At 44.2% G+C, this 21,207-nt stretch overlaps 1 protein-coding gene across 2 annotated transcripts; it reads right to left on the reverse strand.

The window, feature by feature from the left end:
• Positions 1–136: 136 nt before the first annotated feature.
• On the reverse strand, positions 137–17,183 carry RGS10 (regulator of G protein signaling 10). Of its 2 annotated transcripts, none has more exons than XM_027460708.3 (5): positions 16,999–17,183; positions 13,394–13,512; positions 11,851–11,937; positions 5,753–5,896; positions 137–3,180 (listed from the first exon to the last, which is right to left on the reverse strand). In XM_027460708.3, exons 1-5 carry the CDS (start codon positions 17,045–17,047, stop codon positions 3,034–3,036), a joined length of 546 nt encoding a protein of 181 aa, XP_027316509.1. In that variant the 5' UTR covers positions 17,048–17,183; the 3' UTR covers positions 137–3,033. The 2 variants fall into 2 exon arrangements, with proteins under 2 accessions (XP_027316509.1, XP_012956523.1); XM_013101069.5 differs by lacking the exon at positions 16,999–17,183 and adding an exon at positions 16,533–16,795.
• Positions 17,184–21,207: the final 4,024 nt, after the last annotated feature.

Consider the following 21,207-nt stretch of genomic DNA (forward strand, 5'->3'; position numbering starts at 1 on the left):
AAGAGAAAAGCACACAGCGAGAGAATGCAAACAACTGTGCTAACAGGGAATGAGAGCAGAAAATGGGATCGCTACAGCATATGAAGTGAGCTTGGCTCAAACTGCATTCAAAACAAAACAACCATCAGCACACAGGTTCAGTGTATTTGTAGAATATTTTAATTTTCAGCTGAGAAACACACATTAGGGCAGAATTCAAGGCACGTGATGAGGCATGAAAACTTTCTTGCTTTTTGTGCTTACACCTTCAGTGTAAATTCTATGAAAAGGAATAAATCCTTCCTATCTTTGACCTCTACATAAAGCAACTCTGAATAGCCACTTAGAGCACGAGGTTCAATGTGAAGTTTACAGTTCTTGCTGGAATGCAGGATTTACTCCAAGAAACATCTCTTTTTCTGCCTGTGCAATTTGCTATATGCCTCGGACAATTTATTTCACAAAGTTTGATCAGTGATGAAATCAACAGAAGCAAATAATGTTCTCCACACATAATACATGCTGCAATTACAGATAGCTGCTTGCACTGTTTTACCTCAATTGCTCTCTTACTGGATAATAGAGACCATGGATAGAAAATACCCTCTGATTTCTGCATCTCGCAAGCCTAGATGTTTTTCTAAAAACAAAACAAAACCAAAACAAACAATAAAAGAAAACAGAACAACACAAAACTTGGAAAGACAGCCAAGAGGGCAATGAATTTTTTACTGCTGAGGCAAAAACAAAATACAAAGATTAAAAATGTTGCGGATTTGGGTATACTATCATAAAAACATCACAGGCATTGAAATAAACATCACAGGCATCGAAATGCTGCTAAGAAACGCATTTCCATTTGAGTAGCTTTTGGCTGGTAGTAGTGTAAAGCACCTTTGTGTCTACTCCCACCGGGCACTTGCTGTCACCAAGCAAATAATACAGTACCTGACAGCGAGAGTATTGCCAAGGAAAAAGTTGTTTATGAGCAGCTACACATCCGTATTTTCTCTCTTACTGCCCTACCATTGTTCATACAGCCTCGGGTTTACTTATTATTTCAAAACTTGATAGTCAAAGACTTTTCTCCCCTACTCATGCATTTTTGTAAATCAATATGATTAAAAATGAACCTACTACGCATCTGCGTGATGAACACAGTAAGAGTTCATCCTGCATTTTTCCCATCAAGGTCCCCATCCTGCTTTTTCTAGATCACCAAGACTTCTGCTGCAATTACCGGATAGAGACAAGTCCCAACTCCTGAATGTGCTTAAGCAGCCTGCTCCCAAGGACTTCAGCTGTAAGAGAAGTTCCATCCTCTGCCCTGGCAGGTGTTAAGAGCTCACTGTTACAGTGAATTTTCCAAAGACGTTATCCTGAGATTACAAATTGTTATAATCTCTGTAAATCCAGAACTGGATGGTCACATTTCCTAGGCCCCATTACAACAGAAGGATTGAAACATTGAAATATAGCTTAAGCATGAGGTCAAACACCGCTGAGAGTGCCTGTAGCAGGAGTATGACTTCACCTTTAAATCCTTTGAGAGCATAAAAGGAAAAATTACTCATTGCATAAGAATTACACCTTAAAACATGCACACAGAAGGACTTTCATAATTTGCTTTTTTTTATTTCCTAAGAACGAACAGGCCATTTAGCTCTGGGGGAAGAGTCAGAAGTCCCATTCCCGCTCTTATATGTAACAAGAAGCACCCACAGCAACAATTTTCTTTACACGTTACCTGCAAGAATGGCTCAGAGATAAAGAAGTCATCATCAAGTCTATCAAATGAATCTGTGTCCTCAAAAATTTCAACCTAGACCTAGTTTTAAAAACACTGATAATGACAGCAGTGTATGACATCTGACCTTCCTAAAAAAAAACACTACATGAAAAGCTAACTGTGCAATCTGATTAGCCAGCACATCAGCAAAAGTTCAAGGAAAGCAGTGCAAAAAAATGAAGGAGTAAGTAATGAAAGTGAAACAGAGCTAGACTACACACCGTGAAGCCTGTGAACAAGCACGTGGCTTTTTGCTTTCCCAAATAAAACTGCAATTTAATAACACTGGCAGGTTGACTTTAATAGAAATATCTTACAAAGTCAGACTTTGATGGTTGGCATATTGCAGAATAACTCTTGCCACACACAGTGGGACTAAGACCCAAGGAAAAAACAGATGCTTCCCAGTAGCAGCATCTGACCCTGATGTAACAGACAATTTGGTTGACACGCAAGACGTGCCCCAGCCAAGCTTTGCTGAAATGAGTGTGCCCAATGTGGGATATTAACTGGCAGATTTCCCGACGGCTTTTAGGAATTCTTCAGAGATGCTCTGTGTCTAAGAGCTTTCGTCCCAAAGGGGATATACATTGCTCCCTTCTCTGAAGGCGATTGTCTGCTGCAAAAATATTGGAGAAACTGAAGAAATACAAAAATGAAAACCATGATCAGAGAAGTGCTTTGATGCGTAAGTAAAGGCAAAGTAAAACTTCTATCACCTTGAAAGAAAAAAGTTACACTGGAAAACAGAAGTGAGATTAGATTCCATTGATCTTGACCCTTAAAGATGCTGTCCCTTAATTAGAATTTCCTATGAATGTCTCATTCACAAAATAACTTAAAACATACTCCTCAACAGCTGCTCCCAACAATTCAGAAAGTAAAAGCCATGCACAAATGAAAACCAGAAGGCACAAATTAAAACAACACAACAAAAAAACACTTTCTCAGCATCATTATGCCCAAAAACAACGAAAAAAAAAGCAAAAGAAACTGAAAGCATTTTAACTTGTGAAATATAAAATGCAATTCATGTTATGGAGGAATACGTCAGCCTTTTAGCTAGGAAACAGTCTTTCCATGGGCACTTGGTTATTTATTAGCTGTCATGCAAAAACAATTAGTCATTCAAGCAATTAAAAAGGTAAGTATCTCCTAAAAATGTTTTGAGCTTTCCCAAGCCCTATATGCAACTGCTATAAACCTAGACTGTTCCTGAGTGTGAGTTAATTACTGGATTGCCTCTCCTAACGAGATTCATCGTATCAAGTGTTGTAAATTCTTGATGCTCTTTTAGCTGCAGTCTGAGCATCTGGTGAATTCTCCTCCTGCTCCTCAGACTTCTTATGGTTTAGGAAGATGTCTGACTTTAAGAAGCGGCTGTAGCTGTCGTATTTCATCAGATTGAATATCTGGTAAGAGAGGAAAAAAAAAAAAAAAAAAAAAGAATGACCCAAGTAAAACTACATTTTGAATGAGGACAACATATGAATTCTACTGTTGGTTTTTTTTTTTTTTTTCCTGTTACTGCTGCCAGGATTGTAATTACTAAAAGGCACGACATTAAAATACACCTCAAAGTGTATTTTAGTTTTAATTTAAGTGTCAAATGGCTCCAGAGTAAGCTCATCCCTCAACACATCTGCTTTCTCTCCTATTTATATCCACTTCAGGCAAAAAAAATGCTAGAACTCATTTGGAGCTTTCTGAAAACAAAAGGGCTTAGGAGAGGAGCCTGGAATCTGGTCAGTGTCAAGGTTGGGGCCGTATTTTGCTTGGTCTTGAAACAATGGGAAAGAAAAAAGAAAACCTGAAAACTACAACCATGGCAAAACCCAAGTCCGCACCACCCTCTGATGACTATTTCATTGGAGCAACCTCCCTGAGCTATCACTCGTGACTCATTACATTTTATGGTACCCAGAGTAACTACGTTTCCAAGAGGAATTTCTGGATTCTGACCTGCATTTGTGGATCATCCAAATGCGGATAACCTTACAAGCCTCATTTCTAGCTGGTAGTGCAACTGGGTAATCCAGCTGTTTGGAAGGAAAAAAATCCCAAACTGCCTTTTTGTTTTTTTGCCCACATGTTCAAGGAACCTGAACAGACACACCAAGGCAAGCAAACAGAACTTGACTTCTCTTGCCTGTGCGTGAGCTGGAATACCCCCCTTGCAAAATAAATGACATAAAGCATTTTACAAATCATCACTTGTTTATATATCTAGATATTTAAGTACACATTTTAAATGGTGGCAATCTTGAAGACTAAAAATTAATTCCCAAACACTCTCTCGATAAAGACTCAAATCTGTAGAGTTAAGCAAGGTCAAATTACACTTGCTGGGGTTGGCTAACTCCAATATAATTACATTTATCAAACTAGCTTAAGGGCAAAAAAAAATATTGCAATGAAAACATCACCTGTTAAAATGTTTTAAGTCAGCTTAAGAACTTAGACTCCTCTTGTTCCTGTGTCATCTACAGCATCTCCCAGAGAGGGAGAACACTAAGATCAAAATCTTCTCTGAGTACCCCTAGAGCCTGGTTAGCCAGAAACAGATTTTATAATCACGTGCAAAAGCTGAGTTCTCTTTGTTCCCTCCTCGTGTCACCTCGGAGCAGGCACGTTTACCCTGCAAGTATTTAAAAATCTACAGATTTTCATGAACCACTTCCAACGCCCTTCAACAGCAACAGCTGCCTCTAAGCTGTGTGCGTAAGGTCGCCCCAGAAGTAGCCCCAGTTAAATCACCGGGGCTGCTGGGGAACCAAGTGCTGGTTATCACTGATGCTGGGAACCCTACAAGCTCTGGCCAACGAGCCCGGCTGACTGCGCCTCAAGCACAAGCTGCCAGTAGCAGTTAGCAGTGTTTGTTAGAGATCAAGTTATATGCACTGCTCTTCATAACTTTATAAGGATTGAAGACAAGAGAAGAACATAACTCTTCCTCAATTATCTAACAGCAATAAACAGGAGCTTCAAGCAGTGGAAATCTACAACAACCCAAATGTTCTGCATTTGGTAAGTTCACAGACTTTCTCCCTACACCACTGGGATTCTTCTCCTGCTGTTCTAGCACGTTTCCAGGTCAGCTATCACTAAGCCCTGGCTGTGCACACTCACTGTAAAGCTGCAAAACATCCTAACCCAAGTAGCCCCTCCAGCTTCACCCTCATGACCATGTAATCACCCACCCGCCCACCAAGTCAGGAGGTTTTCCATGACAAACACTGCTTCTTCCCGTGGAAGCTGGGTTTCAGGCACTTCCACTGCTAATGGCTTGGAATCTCCCTGAAAGATGGCAGGACCTTTGCTCCCCAGATCCCTCCAACTGATCCAGCCAGTGCCCAACTAACATATTCAGCACCTGATATAAAAATAGGCTGAAAACGCTATTTTAAATCTGTGTAACTGCTTCTCTGCAAAAGAGCTAAATGGAACATACAGGTAGTGCTGAGGTTGGTACAGAAATTAAAAATAGCACAGACTGCAAGTGCTGGAAAGCTGCAGATGACTCACTTCACAGCTTACGATTTGAACTAAGCTAACAATTAAGAAGATTTACCACCAAAAGGCGTACCTGAAGTCCACTACTTAATTTCTACCAGACCTCCCAAGTTCTGTAGGAAAACGCAAAGCAGATGCCAACTCCTCTCTTTAGTTTTGTGTGTGGCAGAAGAGGGGGCTTTTTGGAAAACTGCATTATACTTACATAAATATAAATACAAAACAAAGCAAAGAGAGGAATCTTGAGCTCTCAGGGAAACCAGTGGCAACTACGGAAACAAACATCAGCAATGACTCGGCACAAGTGAACACAGGAAAATGTAGGCACAAAGTTAGGCACTCGCGGATTCCCAAGCTACCAGCGGAGGAACCCAGGAGCAAACTTCATCCAATTTTTCAGGAAAGTCCCAAACTGGAATTCATACGGTTCATATTTCTTCACCATTCGCATGGTGAAGAAAATAGTTTTACCTGGTCCTGGAGCTTCTGAAACATTAGAGGGTGAGGCGTCTCCAAAATTGTCTCACTCAAACGGGACTGCCCTTCAACGTTGACTTGGGACGAGGCCTTACTGGACAGGAAAGTCATGTAAATTTCTTTAGCTTTTTCTTGCATCTGCAAAAGGACACATTTACGTAAATAATTATTTACTGTGGAAATAGTCGCTGTATTTTTAAGGTTTTGATGGAGACTTCTAACTCACTCACTCCTTAAAAACAAAAAGTAGTGTGAATTGAAAAGGAAACAAAACAAAACTATAAAGATCAGCTTATTTATTTATACTTATTTGTGCTGGAGGAAAAACATCACTGCAGGCCAATTCCTGTGTTGACATTAGCAGAAGTTGTGAGTATTCAGCACATCAGTCAGACAGCAGTTGTGATGTTCAAAACTGAGTATCCAGCATAAAGCTGTACAGCACCATCACCTAGGATTTGTCTTCACTATTTAGAAGATTGTTTTTACTAATAGATAACCAGCATACACAAGGAACCCAGGAGGAAAAAAACACCATGGAAGCTTACTCTCCCTGTGCAGCAAAAAATAAGCAAATCAGTGCATAATGCCTGCTGCTGGATAACGTCATCATGCAGCTTACATGTTGTTTTTGTGTTTTTACCTCAGGGCAGCTCACATCCAACACTGAGTACAAGATTGGGGAAAAAAAATAATTTTTGGCTAACCGTATTGATAAGTCTCTCAAAAGCTGTTAGAGGTGTGACTTGCATAAGGCACTGTGTTAGCATTTGCCCTGATTTCATGAGTCTTCTCTTGATAGATCAATACCAGTGACAGTGTTTCAACCATACCAGGCACCCTTAAGCATCAAAGCAACATCCAAGTGGCTAAAATCCTTTAACATCAAACGCAGGCCAGTCAGATCAAAAAAAAGCTTGTGAGGAAGAATGCTGCCAAGCCACGTACAAGGTAAGCCTCGCTGCAGCCCTCTGAAAGCACGGCCTGCAGAGCAGCAGGCCCGGATAACTGGCAGCAGGTCCGTGTCAGCGTTCCTCACTGCATTTAACGAGCAACTGTCTACGAGGGGACCCTTTGGCAGGAAGTGGGCTTGAAGGAGGAAGCACTTAAACCCTTACCCACGAACAAGTCCCAGAATTTCTTTAATGTTTTACAGCTGAGAATCAGCATTTGGTGATAATTAGAAGAAAAGCAACATGTGCTTGACAATTAGTAATGCCTGAGAGTTAACTCTCCCTCTGCTGAAGGGGACGCAAAGTGCTACAGGTCACTCATCTGGTGGACAAACTATCACATGCCAGGTGCATTTGGTCACAGTGAGGTGTTTTTTGAAGATCCACAATCTTTTCAGTTTCACTGATTAGGGGAGACTGGGTCAGAGACGTCTGTTCTAAACGAGCCATTAATCCAATCAGAGGTGTGACTGCCTTAAATTACATTAAAGCCCTCACACAGACAAGGTGCAAAGGATATATTCCAAAGTTGCCTCCTTGAGCTGCCAGCCAGGACTTGGCAGGTGGCTAATCGATACCCACAGAGCTCCACGCCAGCCCCAGCACGAGGTGCTTCTTGCCCAAGGAGCACAGCAGCAAGCTGGGCACCACGGGGAAATAGTAAAGGAAGGCTCAAGGGGAAACATGAGAGAAAACAGAAGTGCTGTGAGGAAGTTAGAGAACATGGGGGGAACAAGAAGACTGCGTGGGAGGCTGGTGAAATGGGGAGGATCTCTGGATTTTGTGGGAAAGAATGACAAAGAAAGGAAGTGAAAGAACTGTGGTAGGGAGAGGGGGTCACTGCAGAGACACAGGGGGCCTGATGTGGCACTGGAGACATGGAAGTACACAAATGAACTTCACATGTTCTGCTGCACACAGAGCCCCTCTTAGGCTACATCTATGTTCCAGCAGGGAAATATCAGTTGAACTAAAAAAGAAATGAAGGTACAGTGAAGCTGCCAGTACGTTTATGCCTTCCCCAGAGGATGTTCATGGAAAGCCAGGTCCAGGCGGAAGAGGAAGCGCTGTTCCCAGTCGGTGGGTGGTGATCTTTGTTCTAGCCTCAAACTAAAGCCTCAGCGAGGGGGACTCTGCTCTGATTCTGAGACTGGAACCTTGTTCACAGGTGGTTATTAAAGCGTTTCTGGCACTTTTCTCTTACATCTGTGTACTCGCCTCTGCATCCACGCCAAGTTCCCCTTTGGAATACAAAGTTCTGTCTACGCAAATCCCCCTCGGTAGTTCAAATGGATAAAATATTCCTTCCCACTTCCTTTCATAAGGTCAAATTCAGCTCTGAAGCATGTGTGGTTCCCAAATGAGGTGAATGGGCGTCCCAGATGCTCATCAGAGCAGACTCCAGCAGTTAGCAGCTGTGCGGTGTTACCTAGTCCTTTATAAACACTGCCAAATTTCATAGGAGAAGTAGCAGAAGGACATGATACAGAATAGATATGGAACCACAGTGTCATTTGGGCTGGAAAAGGCTTTCAGGACCATCAAATCCAACCATAATACACATTTGTTCTGTAAGTGGTCTCTACAAAACTTCTTGAGCATTTTGCTGAATTTCAGCAACAGCTGAAAAGATTCTCTGTTGTTCAAAACACTTCCTACAATCTGTAACTTGTCCTTAAAGCTCAGCTGCAATAGAAGAAGAATTTAAAACTTGGAAAGTAGCACAAGGGACATGTTATTTATTTCATTAGCAAGCAGAAACACATATCTAACCTCAGTAAAATATTTAAAGTTAAATTTTATTCACTTATCCTCACCACTCCCATTTCAATAGTTAAACGTGTGTCCTAAGATGTGGACCATATGGGTAGCAGCAGAGCTCACTTAATTCCTTCCCCAGTCTTCACTAAAAATGACATTTCTATTTTGACTTCAATTTTAAAGGAGTGATAAGGAAAATATCCTTTTTATTTCTTTATTTTAAATGACAGAGGTGTTTCCTGAGCGGAGGGGAAGAGCTTGTACTTCCATGCTGCAAGACAACAGCTTGGAGTCAGCCCACCTGAAGACCTGTCCAGGCTCTTGATGCAGTCTGCTCGCTGCCCAACTCTGCAGATGTTGAACATTTCCCCTGCACCATGCATGCATTTTGCGTTAGCTCACCAAAACAGGAAAACAAATGTAAACTTGAGGAGAGGTATGGTCTGAACTCCTTTTCTGCTGCTTTCTGTATTCCCACCACTAGTCTAGAGCCAACACCATGGGCAGGTGCCAGGCTTCTTCTTGCCAGTGCTCCCTCCGCTCCTGTGATCAAGCAACCCTGGCTGCACAGTGGCTCACATTCAAGGGGAAGGGGGCAGAGAAGATGCATCTGCACAACATCTTGCAAGATCTGCCATGTAGGCTCGATACATCAGCTCTCTAGGCAGAGCCCACATGGCTGTGGTTAGAGTAAAGACTGAAGCAAACTTAATGAGCCTCAACAAAAGGCACCAGATATTTTCTCAGAATGGCACTAACAGAGGTAGGCAGCTTGCAGCCAGCAGAAAGCACGGCCAGGGCAAGCTGGCACCTGCCTGCAAGGGGCGGACTGGACAGCAGGGAAGGGCAGCAGCTCCCAAGCCAACCTCCCCACCTCACAGCAGCACCTGCAGGACCACGACAGCACTGGGAACAGCAGATAATTAATCCAACGAGCAGCTGGTGACTTTGGTGCAAGCTGCATCTAAGAAAACCCTCATGCTAACACTCGCACGTCAAGTAATGGCAAGTTTATTTTATACTTTAAAAATAGAAAAAAACAATCCTACTTTATCCAGGTTTAATTGAAATCAACTTCATCTGACCAAAATCCGAGTGTCTGTGAGAGTTTCTGTGGTAAACCAGCTCTAATGAGAAGCAGGTTGTTAAATAACTAAGTTGGTTTTGGAACACTTTGCTCTCATCAGACAGATACAAAGTGATTTTTGCAAGAGTCACTTTCAGAAGACATATTCGTGCTTAATGCTATCATGAACACTTGAAGGATTTCTACTTTTAGTGCTTTTTCTACCTGTGTAAGTTATCTAAATAAGCAGTAGCTACAAAAACTTACTGCAAATCCGTGTCATCCTAAAGCACACTTATGCTACCTGGTTGTAACGTTTGGAGTCTACAGTGCCAAAGCTGTGCTGTAATGACTGGTACTGAATAATTAAGCTGAGTTGAAACTAACCAAGTCTCCATCCGTTCATTTGGCAATCCAGTCAAGCATTCACTAAGCTGCTATCTCTATCCATCAGTTTGCCATTTCCTGCACTAGCGTGCACAATCCTGTAAATCTAAAAAGATGGAAATTATTTAGTAAGGGAAAATCTGATTACTATCCAATGGCAAACATGGGACCCGACAGAAGGATTTTCCATTTTTGTTTCCTTTTTAAAGTCTGGTTTGATACCTACACACCTCTTAGCAAGGACACTGCGTGACACACCAAGAAAAAAAACATCTGCCCTACACAGAGCAAAGGGATCTTTCCATTTGTTCATGAATTGCAATGCTGTCTTCTATTTTACCAGCTCAGAAGGGGAGTAGGGAAACAGCCAGGACACTGTATGGACATCTGGGGGAGGAAGAGATCAAACGCCTTCTACCTCAGACTGACACGATGGGATTGGAAGCAGCTGCTTCCTGCAAAGCAGAGCCAGGTCTGAGGACCTGTCTGGGCGAGCTTGGTGCCATCAGACGTTGGCTTCCAGCACGCCCCAGCCCGGCTGCAGCTGAAATCCCCTCACAGGCAAGGGGACAGATGGACTCGCAGCCTGGCTGTGCTCCTCACTCCACCCACGGAAACTGCTGCCACCAGAGGGGCAGCTAGCACAAGCAGTAACCTCTGTCATCCTGCCTCCTGACACTTGACTGTCCCCTCTCAAAAATAAGTATTGCTGAAAATCCAGTATTCTGCTGGAAAACATTATCCACTGACAACATTTGCCTGGCCTGAAGACAGGAAGTCCTGCAGTCTGGACACAAGAACTGAGGCAGCTCCTCCAGATGCACTTGATAATGCCCCCAGAAGGCCACTTCCCCCACCTGATTCCAATTCCCTGGCATTTCTGATGTTACTCACAGCATATGCTGTCCCATCTGAAGCAGGTTTAAGTGGTATTTTCCCAGTCTCACCTCCTCATGCTATTCTATTGGCCCAGAATAACACAAAAGGGGCTGTAAGTTTGCACCTGTTGCCTTCCAAAACATTTCCTTTGTCATCGATAAGAGGGGGGTACGTGAAGGGCATAAAGGTGGGATATCAAAAAAAGAGGGCTTCTAGGATTTAAGAGCCTTATTTTCACTGATTGTACTATTCAGTTGGAGTTTTGAAACTACCTTGAAGATAAATAAAATTCAGAATTTGACAAAAAAAATCTTAAAGTTTTTCCAGAAACAATCAAACAGAACGTGGTACGTATTTTAGGCCTGACTCTACAGGCTTCTAAGAAGAAGCAAAAGTACATCCTGTGTTCCTGTTGCACCTAGACTTCAATAGAAGTTACTGGAGATGGTTGGTTAAAAAGCTTCCAACAGAATAATTTTACCAGAAAAATATAGCTTTTATGAAAATAGGAATGTAACAATAAAAAAAAAATAAAATGAATGTATCAATTTGAATAAATATTTAAACAAAATAATCCAAATGGACCCTCAATTGCTTTTGCTTTGGTAATTTGGAAAGGCAAAACAATTCATTTTGGTATTGTAAAATATTTTGTTTGTGCTGTTTGTTTTTATGTTTGCATATTAAGCATAGTGGTGTATATTTTCATATAATAGCCATTATATTTTAAAATGTCCTAAATTAGATAACTTTATATTTTCAAACAAGATGATGGAATATTAGTGAACTAAACCTTTTGCTATTCCAAAGCAGCAACAAAAAGTTTAGTCGTCAAACACGGCAAACTTGGCAATTTCAGCATTTTGTTTTGATTGGAAATAAAACCAACTTTGTTTCTAAACAATTCTACCACAATGATTTCAGTACAACTCCCTCAAATGTGTTTATCTGCACTCACAGGAGGCACGTTATGTGACAGAAATATTACAGCTCCATCCCTGCTATGGAAACCTTGCTGACAAGTAAAATTTATTTAGGAAGCATACCTGTTTTTTTCCCTGTGTTTTCTTAAATTCTTCACACGCTAGCCAGAACAAAACATTTTCTTCACTGAATTCTTTCTTTAAAAATTCCTAGGGAAAAGAAAAAGAAAAGTTAACAAAGATAGGACCCAATTTCTCGACTGTTTTTCTCTCTTCCTACCGTAGCTATTAAAGCCAGAAGCTGCCTATGGCTAGTTTTCACCATGACATGAGTTTTCATAACAGAGTGCGACAGAAGCACTGCATTAATGTGTCTACACGCTGCCGAGGCACCAATGAACAATATATTCAGCACTTTAAAAGCACATTCCAGGAGAAGGATGAGCTACATCTAATCTCAGAGCTTATCAGTAACTAAGACGAAGAGCATCTTCAGTCTCCGTTAAATAACTTGAGTAATTTCACAGTTATTACTCAAAGGGAACTCTGCAAATATATGAATTCATTAGCAGGTGAGTATAATGAACTATTTTAATGAGAGCAACAGATCACTTGAGATTCTTGTCTAGCATCTTTCTGATTTTTTTAATGAGTGAAATCTCTACATATCAAAGTGTTTCTAAACATGATCATCAGTGGCAATAAATTTACTTAAGTAACTGAAGCAGAAGACGTATTTGGCTTCTCTAAACAGTGTTTAAGCATTCTCCCAAAACTGAAGAATGTTTTAAAATGAGGGGAAAAAAGTACGTTAAACTGACATATAAAAAGCAGTGATTGAAATATTTATAGCTCTGAGATTGACAATTTTTACTTCCAAGCATTAGAAAATAGAGATTAAGTAATGCCAAGAATTAAATAGTACCACGATTTTTGTTGTTGTTTTAAGAATTCTCAATCACACAGTAATTGCAGTGGTTTATAATCCTGGTTTACATCAGTTTTCAAACCAGTCTGGGAGGAAATAGTTTATCCCAGTGCATTTTATCAGTTCTTGGCCCAGCAAAGCCATACTTTACCAGGTAGTTCCTATTGCTGCAGCTAAATCCTTTGACTTCGGCTAAAAGGCCTCGATAAACCAACTGTCCGTCCTCACCTAATTAAGCCTCAAGCCTGCATTTGGAGCTACACAAGCCCACAGTTTGTAGTTAAGTTAATGTTTTTCAGTACAGCTGCTGCAATACAAAATAAGAGCTGCTCAGAGTTATCAGGCTGAGGGAATGGTTTGTGGTAACTTGCTGCTTGAGTAAGGATGTGCGGGAATGGGCCCAGCAATTAATAATGCTTGGCGAGAGAGATCAGTTGCTCAAGGCCTGTCGTTTATCTAACAGTAAACTGTTAATCCTCACAACAGCTGACCGATCCCATTAAAAAGATGCTACCCAAAGCCTTCCGCAGGCCTTCAAAGAGCAAGCAATTCCCCACATCAGCAGCTTGGCAAATGCCACAGCTCCAACTCTGCCACCTTGGCTCAGGGTACGCATCTAGAAAGATAGGAGCCTGTGCGCTCACAGCACTGGCACAGCTGCACCATTTGTGGTGAGCCTCATTCATCTCACTCCTCCTAATTCTAGTTTATATAAATATTTATAGGTAATATAGCAACCCTAAATCGTTTAACTCCCTCTGGATCTTCGAGGAGGTTCTCCAGCGACGAAGCCCATTTCGAGGTTCCTTTCAAGCTCTGGTGGCTGCTGCTGGGGTGACCCTCGCTGTCGTTTATCTCTGGAAAAATTGAGGAGAGCATCTTTGTTAGGAGTGATTAACATCACATGCAGTTCTTCCCCATTCCCCTCTGCTCCCTTGGATTACAGCTGCGCTCTTTAAAGGAAACACCATAAAACTGAAAATAAACACACGCACATATTTGAATGCTGCTTTGCATCTAGAGAGGTAAAATTGTCTCGCAGCTGGATAATTCACGAGCACAGAAGTAGGCGCTGCTGTTGCTTTATGGGAGTTCAGGCACCTTTTGCCTGCGGAGCACAGTGACCGCAGCCCGCGCAGCAGCAGGACCGTCTGCCTTTCCTCCTGGCAGCCCGTGGCATCGGTGCCTACGAAGCAAATCCCACTCGGTCGCACGCACGAAACTTATTTTCAAGGAAAGACTCATTGCTGGGAGGTGGGAAAAGGCAGAATGGGAAAGAAACACGATGCTTTGTTCAGCAGAACAAGTCTGGCACCTTAATGTGGTCTCAGGGGAGAGGGGCAGCTGGCAGAGGAGCCTCACCCCAGCTGAGCCAACCTGCGCTGGGCGAGTGGCCTCTGGGTGGTTTTTCTGATTGCTTGTTTGTTTTCAAGTCCCCTGAAGTTCTGTTTTCACAAGGTACGCTGGGCTGTGCCCGTGGCCTATCTGCCAGCCAGCCACCGCAGATAGGACAGCTGGTACATGGTTCTGAGTATTTCTGTCCCAGGGACAGAAAGCACATCGCATCCAAGGCTGGTGAAGCCAAAAAATTGTTTGCTGGCTACGCATCAGAAGACCTATTCCTTGGGAAGGCTCCAGAGCTTTTACTGCTGATCTGAACAACTCTCAAATACACATGAAGAGCTTGGCCTCCTTTCCTCGTGCACTCGGGATGCCAGGAGGAGACGCAGAAGGGCTGAAGGGCCGTGAGCAGCCAGGCACCAGCCGAGGTCCCTGCACACCGCAGAGGTGCACAGAGCGCGTGCTGAAACCACTGCAGGCGTCCTCACAGCCCCTGCGTCTCTCCCTGCCAGTACTGGAAACTCAGATCCCAGCATCTTCTGCTGCAGTTTTACAAACCCTCCCTCCGCCATGAATCTAAACCTCAGCAAGTATCTCACAGCATGATCTGTGCAGAGCTGTGCTATCAGATGCCCTTCGCAGCTATGGTTAAACCCCACGAAACACTCGCACTGCAGCTAAGAGTTTGGGTTGCTGCAGACTTGCAGAGTCCATTTGTTTTCCTAACGGTGAGAGAGACCACTGCGAAAATCTCCCCTTCCCACTTCACAAGTGGTTATTTCAGGTTTCAGGACACCCCCTCGGTAAGGGCCGCGACAGGTTTGTCTCCAAAGCAGCAGGTACAGCTACAGCCCTGCCTGTGTAAGAAAATTAAATCCACTCTGCCTGAGTCACAGTGCTGCAGTGAATTATCTGTGCCTCAGTTTCCCCTCCCCTCAGGCAAAAGGATGTGGTTCCCGATTGCGATTTGTGAAATTTATTTTAGGAGCCTGACTCAAAGTGTCCAGGCATCTGATCTTTGTAAACCAAGCGATAGCCAGGTGGGTGCAGCAAGGCAATGTGAGCAGAGCACCACGGGCTCCTGAGGGTCGCTCCCACCTGCAAGCAGAGCGGCAGCGCTGCGTAAAGGGGTGCAGGGCAGGGGGGAACATCCTCCAGCTTTGTAAGCCCATGAAAGCCGCTGGGTGTTTTTATTATACCCCATTAAATAAGCAGTCACAAACATTCCCTTTTTTTTTAATACAAGTGCCCCCCAGTTGGCATCGTACCTTCCCACCCCACGTATTAGCTCCATGTAGCAGATTTGATGTGTGATGTCCAGAAGTTTTTAAGACCTTAGGACAGGATAAAGTTCCCCAGAATGATCCCCATGTCCATAGCCCCAAGATCTTACTAAATTTCCTTAAAAACAATGCCTCCACTGAAGAAATGAGAACCTCAATGAGAACCTTTCCTTAAAAGCCACTCAATGAAAACCCAAAACCGTTTATTTTAGAATGCAATCCTGCAATAAACGTAATTACAGGAATAACCCTAATTATCACCGTTTGCTGTTTATAAAGATAACTTCCTGCTGTTAAAAGCATCTGGTGACCAAGTTACATATCGTACACTGGGAATAACAGGCTCAGCACTGGCGTTTAGTGACCAACAGGTACATGTCTGTGAGCAATAAAACCAGGCAGGCAGGCACTTGCTGCCACTGAGCACGGGGAGATAACTTTGAGCATGGAGCAGGGCGTTACGCCATGGCAGTTCTTCCACTTTACGTTCCTGAAAAAGCCGTAATCAGCACGCACGCGATAAACACGCTAATTATATCTCTTATTTCTGACTGCCCCAGGAAAGCGCTCGCTATCTCTCAGCAGACCAGAAGCCAAGGGGCAGAGCGAGCCAGCAGCAGGCAGCTCGGGGGCTGCTGAAGCAAAGTTTCCACTGAGCGAGCAGCCCTGACACCGCTGCCTCTGGGATGTGCAGCGGCCGGCACAAACACGGCAAGCGACCAAGTGCTTGCACTGCACCGTTATTTCGGAGGAGAATCCTACACTCTGCTAGCAAGCAGGATAGCGTGGTAGTTCAGGGCAGGATCCTGCAGGAACTGCTTTTTCCAGTCAGGCAGCAAGGCTGGGATAAAGCCTCTTTGTGCGGGGCAGATGTGCTGGGGAGCGCGGCACTCGTAACGCTGTGCCTGTCAGATGAGGGGGCTATCAGAAACGGCAAAGAGCTGCAGCCTCCGATGATAAGGGCTGAAAGCACAGCAAGCAGTGCTCACACCAAGCTGTGCCAGCAGCCACAGAGCGACCTGGAGCCTCACCAAGCCCCTGAGACACGAGGCATGGCCAAGCTGGACATGCCAGCCCTCATGGAGCCCCCTCAGCGCCTGCTGCCCCCAGCCCACCTCACACAGCCCCTGCTCGCATCAAACATCCAGCACGGGCCTCCTTATCCAACCTCAACCGCTCCCTGATCACACGCTTGGTTGTTAATTAAGGGAATCCTCCTCGGTTTCCAGCAGTCCCGTTGAAGGTTCACCTGCCTGTTTCGCGAAGCCACGGCGCCTTGCTACTGCTTTGGGCGCGCTCCCCGCACCGCATCCCGTCCTGCGGCCACCAGAGCCCTGTCCGGCCACAGCCCCTGGTACAATCCCTGGGATTAACAACCCGGGGTCACGAAGCAGCAGCGGGGCGGTGAGGTGAGGAGGGAGCAGCCTGGCTTCTCCCACAGGTCTGCCCCAGGACCCGGCGAGCAGCAGCAGCAGCAGCAGCAGCAGCAGCTGGCCACCGGCTTCCACTTTTAGCCCCCAGGAAGGAAGCGCAGGGGCCGTTCTGCTTTCGCAGCATCTCTGGAGGCGCTCCCCGGCCACGCATCCCTGCGAACGAGGCGCCCGAAGCCTTCCCTCAGCGCGGCGGCCGCGCCTCGGAGCACAGCGGGGGCCGCCCCCCGGCTCCCCCCGTCCCGTCCCGGTCCCGTCCCCGTCCCCCCGCGTGAGGCGCCCCCGGTACCTGAGGGCGGGCGCTTCCTGCTGAGGCGGCTCACGGCCCGGTTGAACATCGCGGGGCCCGCAGGGGGGTGCCGAGAGGAGGGGGAGCGGCCCCGTCCCAGCCCAGCCCGGCCCGGCCCTGCCCGGCCCCGACCGCCGCCTCCTGCCGGGCGCCGCCGCCGCCCGCTCCGCCCCGCGGCTGAGGCGGTGCCGGTAACGGGGCCGGGCGCCGCTCGCCGAGAGGCCCCGGGAGCTGCTGCCGGGGGCGGCTCCCGCTCGCCTCAGCCCCGCTGAACCTTCGCTCGGCCCCGCCGGGCTCCTGCCCCACACGGGCAGCGGCCACCGGGCAGGTGCTGGGCGGCCCCGACATGGCGGTGGCGCCTTCCCGCCAGAAGCGGCGGGCTGGTGGCGCTGCCGGCGCCCCCCTCGCTCTCCTGAGACGTGGAAGAGCAATTCTGGCCCAGCAGAGGGGCAGCGAAGATGTTAACAATTCCCTTTCTCGTTTATTTCATTCTGAAAAGTGGCATTTTACTGAAATATTTCACCCCAAACACCCAAGAGCCCCACCAGCAGCCACGTCCGCCCCCATTTTGTGTCTGCCTCAGCACACAACTGGCTCCCCTCACAAACCCAGGGATGTTTTTCGCTTACACACGAGGCCAAGCTCCCTTCCCTGGGAATCGGTGACACCAGAACCCCCAACACGAGAATAAATCGCATCTGTGCTTCCAAAGTAAATAACAGCACAATACCTTCCAGCTGAAGGGATTTGGCCTGTGCGCTGCTGGATTTGTGCCTCGCCTACCAGGGCCAAAAGCTGTGTTAGCTGGTAAAGATTTCTTGGCTTTTGGTGAGGATTAAAAATAAATAAATAAATAGTTTTGCAGCTAGGGGGAACTGCAGAACAGCTGCATGTGGCATTTGCAAACAGATGTGCGAAACCTAAGAAACACAAGTGTATTTGGGCCGTAACTGGTGTTTCTGTGCAAGAGTCAGCGTGGAGTAACGCTACATTCAGAGCCAGGATAGCAGCAAATGCTGCAGGAACAGCCCTGGTGTCCGTCTCAGGAAAGAGCACATCCTCCACAAGCCTCTTGAGTCACAGCCATCAAGGCAAGCATGCCAGGTGTTCCAGAGCAGCACACGGACACTTACGCAGATACCACCAAATTTTATTTAAGTATCAGGTGTTACAAAAGTTTTGGCTTTAAACTCTTGTAATTAGTACTCCTAGAAAAACAATCTTCAATTTAATCTACAGACAAGTTATCTGAGTTGTTTTAAGACTGAATATCATGCATTTGGAAACAGGAGTAGATAAATATGAGAACACCTGAAGAGCGAAGGCAGTTTGTGTTCCCGCAGTGGTGTCTCCAGGAAGCTCCAGGCAGCCCAGCCAGCCCTTTGCGCTCCATTCATGTTCTGCTAACGCTGACCTTCAGCTCTGCCACGTATTTATCCATAAAACCTGAAGGAGATTTTCTTGTTTTCTTTCTTCCCCTTGACACAAAATTACACAAAATTGGTTTCAGTAATTCTTATTTCTCCCTCTTTTTCTTGAAAGCATGAGCAATTGGACTGCTCCCACAGACTTGTTCCCTTGAGCTGGGCACGACTGCCAGTGCGGCTTGGGTCAGGGTCTCAGATGCCCGTGCTGTGTGCTCCGTTCTTCTGCTTGACATTCAGCGCTTTGTGAGCCTTAGCAATGAGGGAAATTTCCTTCCAGGTGAAGTTGGTGAAGATATTCAGGCATTTGGGGGATTTTTGCTTTTTTCCCCCACAAATAAACTGCAACACCTGTACAAGTACACATGCAACTTTAGCTATGACTTAAGTCAAAATGTGCCAGTGCCTACCTGCCAGATTTATACATTCTTAAATAGATTTTAAGACTATGCATCACAACAATTTTATGAGGTTTTTCCTTAGTCTCACAGGGCAAAGCTTCCATTAGAAATTACTAGGCTGATACAACCCACATGTTTGTTTGATAACCTTTGGCTGTCAAATACAACATGATCTAAGTCTGCAGGCTATGCCAGGCAATACAGCAGAAAACACATTTCACACAGAGTCATTGCACTTGCATCTCAAGAACTGTGTACCATTAAAACTGAAACACTGAAAGCTGGAGATACGTTTAATCAATGAAACCATACCATCTGATTATATTTTATATTCAGCTTTTATTTCTGCTTTCAAAAGTACTCAAAGTTAAAATAGGAAAAGTTCACTGAAAACTGAACATAAAAGCTTTTATGAGCTTTGTTTCTCCTTCTCCCACTCCATTCTCTACATACAATACTTGTTAGCATACTGAGAAGCAACAAACCTTGGATCAGTCATTATCTTAAGTGAGGATAGGTTTAAAGATTTGGATAGAGTTCAGCAAATTTCCCATTGACAGTGGTAGGAATGCGCTAGGAAAAAAAAAAAAAAAAGGAAAACAGAAGAAATGAGATTGTGCAAGGTACCCAACAAGGCAGAAACACACTTAATAAGTTTGTAATTTCAGGCAAGGAGATCAGAGATTCTACTTTAAAATTTTACTTGTATCCTGAAGAGTAATCTATGGACTTCAGTTTAAATAGCTGTTTTTGAAAAGAAATGGAAGCAGTTATGCTTAGCTGTTTCCACTGCAGAAGTCTATTCTTGAACATGATGAACTATGAATAACATCACAGAAAATGTGCAAAACACACAGCTCATTTCAATGCCAAATTCCAGTTGACAGACTCAAAACTAATCAACTGCAATTAGAACAGACTATGAGAAACCCAACTCATGACTTAAAGGTTTCATTTACAGTAATATAATTTCACTGACTTCAGCAGAAGTACTCCTGATTTACACTCTAAGAAGTAGACCCCAAACTTGGTATCTAAAACACTTAAATTAAAGAGGGGTCTTCATGGTAGAAAACTCCTGTCTGTGCTACACAAGAACAGGGGGGTGAGTTTAGGCTCTTAAGGCTTGTTTTCCAGTTCGGCCACGCTTGTTACTAAAGCACACCATAACCTTGGTTCATGGCTGGCAATGAGGTCTGGCTAGCTGCAAAGACAGAGGACGAGGTTCTTAGGTTTCCTCAAAGTCTGTGATGCAAATAAGCTCGCTTTCAGCTTTATTAATTTCTAGGAAAATTCATTTTCCCTCAAACCCAAGGACTAACCACTTAATCTTCTCTTCCAAAAGAGATTCATAAAACAAAAACATTACTGTGATTTTATGACTTTCAAAGGGAAAGTAATTTATTGTATATGGCTGACCTCAGCATCTTACCCCAAAGTTTTTACATGAATTTAAACAGAAAGTGATCTGTTAACATAAATTCTGTAGACTGGCAAATCTTGCCTTATATGATGGTGACTTCACATGTAACAGCAGAAATAAGAGTAAACGCCACACTGAAGGCTGTATTCTGGCCACAGCACACCAGGCATTTTAATCCATGACAATACATGCATAAAATCACAGACTGTTCAGAGATATGATAGGTCCAATACATAAATTCAGGTTTCAGACTTCACAAATACTTATCTTAGCGTTCATGATGGGTTGGCAAACGCTGCTTCAAGTTTTTTCTTCCAAATAAGCCAATGTTGAAATGCACACAGAGTATCATGAACCCAGAGGGTGTTTTTTGTTTTGTTTTTTAATCTAAATATTTTAGCTTCTTGTTTTCATAGTTTAAACACAAAGAAATCACTGACAAGCTCTATGCTAGAATTCACCAGAGTGTGGCTAAGTCTACTTCATTTTGAAAAAGCACTGATTTCATTTTGGTAAGATCTGGTATTCTTTCAGATAATAACCTTAAATGAGTAAGCCATTTATAGTTTGACTACGTTTTGTAGGCTTTTGTTAAATGCATTTACTATCAGGAGTTCCACAAATTTCAGAGTAAAGGAGCAGATGATAAAGTGTGTTTTTAATCTTTTAGTACGATACATACAGTGAAAATATAAATGCACCCTTCCTGTGATGCACAAACAGCTTTGAAGAGAATTCTGGTAGGAAACTTTAATGCTCAGGCTTACCTAAATGAATCAGGAGTAACCAGGGAAATGCGTCCAACATCCCTCATTTTGAACTTGGAAAAAGCTCTGACTCACTGCTTTATTTATTATACTTCCTAGTATAAGAAGTTTCACAGGATCAACTTTTATTCCTAAGCTTGTGTAACACTCCTCAATGCTCCAGCTCCAACCGCATTATGCACAAATACAATCTG

The sequence above is a fragment of the Anas platyrhynchos genome, chromosome 6 (assembly GCF_047663525.1).
Source record: "Anas platyrhynchos isolate ZD024472 breed Pekin duck chromosome 6, IASCAAS_PekinDuck_T2T, whole genome shotgun sequence".
Lineage (NCBI taxonomy): Eukaryota > Metazoa > Chordata > Aves > Anseriformes > Anatidae > Anas > Anas platyrhynchos.

What these genes read in the sequence shown, in the direction of transcription:
- RGS10 (XM_013101069.5), bottom strand. Translation starts at nt 16,590, where the DNA reads ATGCGGTGCGGGGAGCGCGCCCAAAGCAGTAGCAAGGCGCCGTGGCTT. An exon ending in AGGGAGTTAAACGATTTAGG is followed by an intron (nt 11,938 to 13,393) that starts GTTGCTATATTA and finishes TCTTTTCCCTAG; the next exon opens with GAATTTTTAAAGAAAGAATT. An exon ending in TTCAGAAGCTCCAGGACCAG is followed by an intron (nt 3,181 to 5,752) that starts GTAAAACTATTT and finishes CTCTCTTACCAG; the next exon opens with ATATTCAATCTGATGAAATA.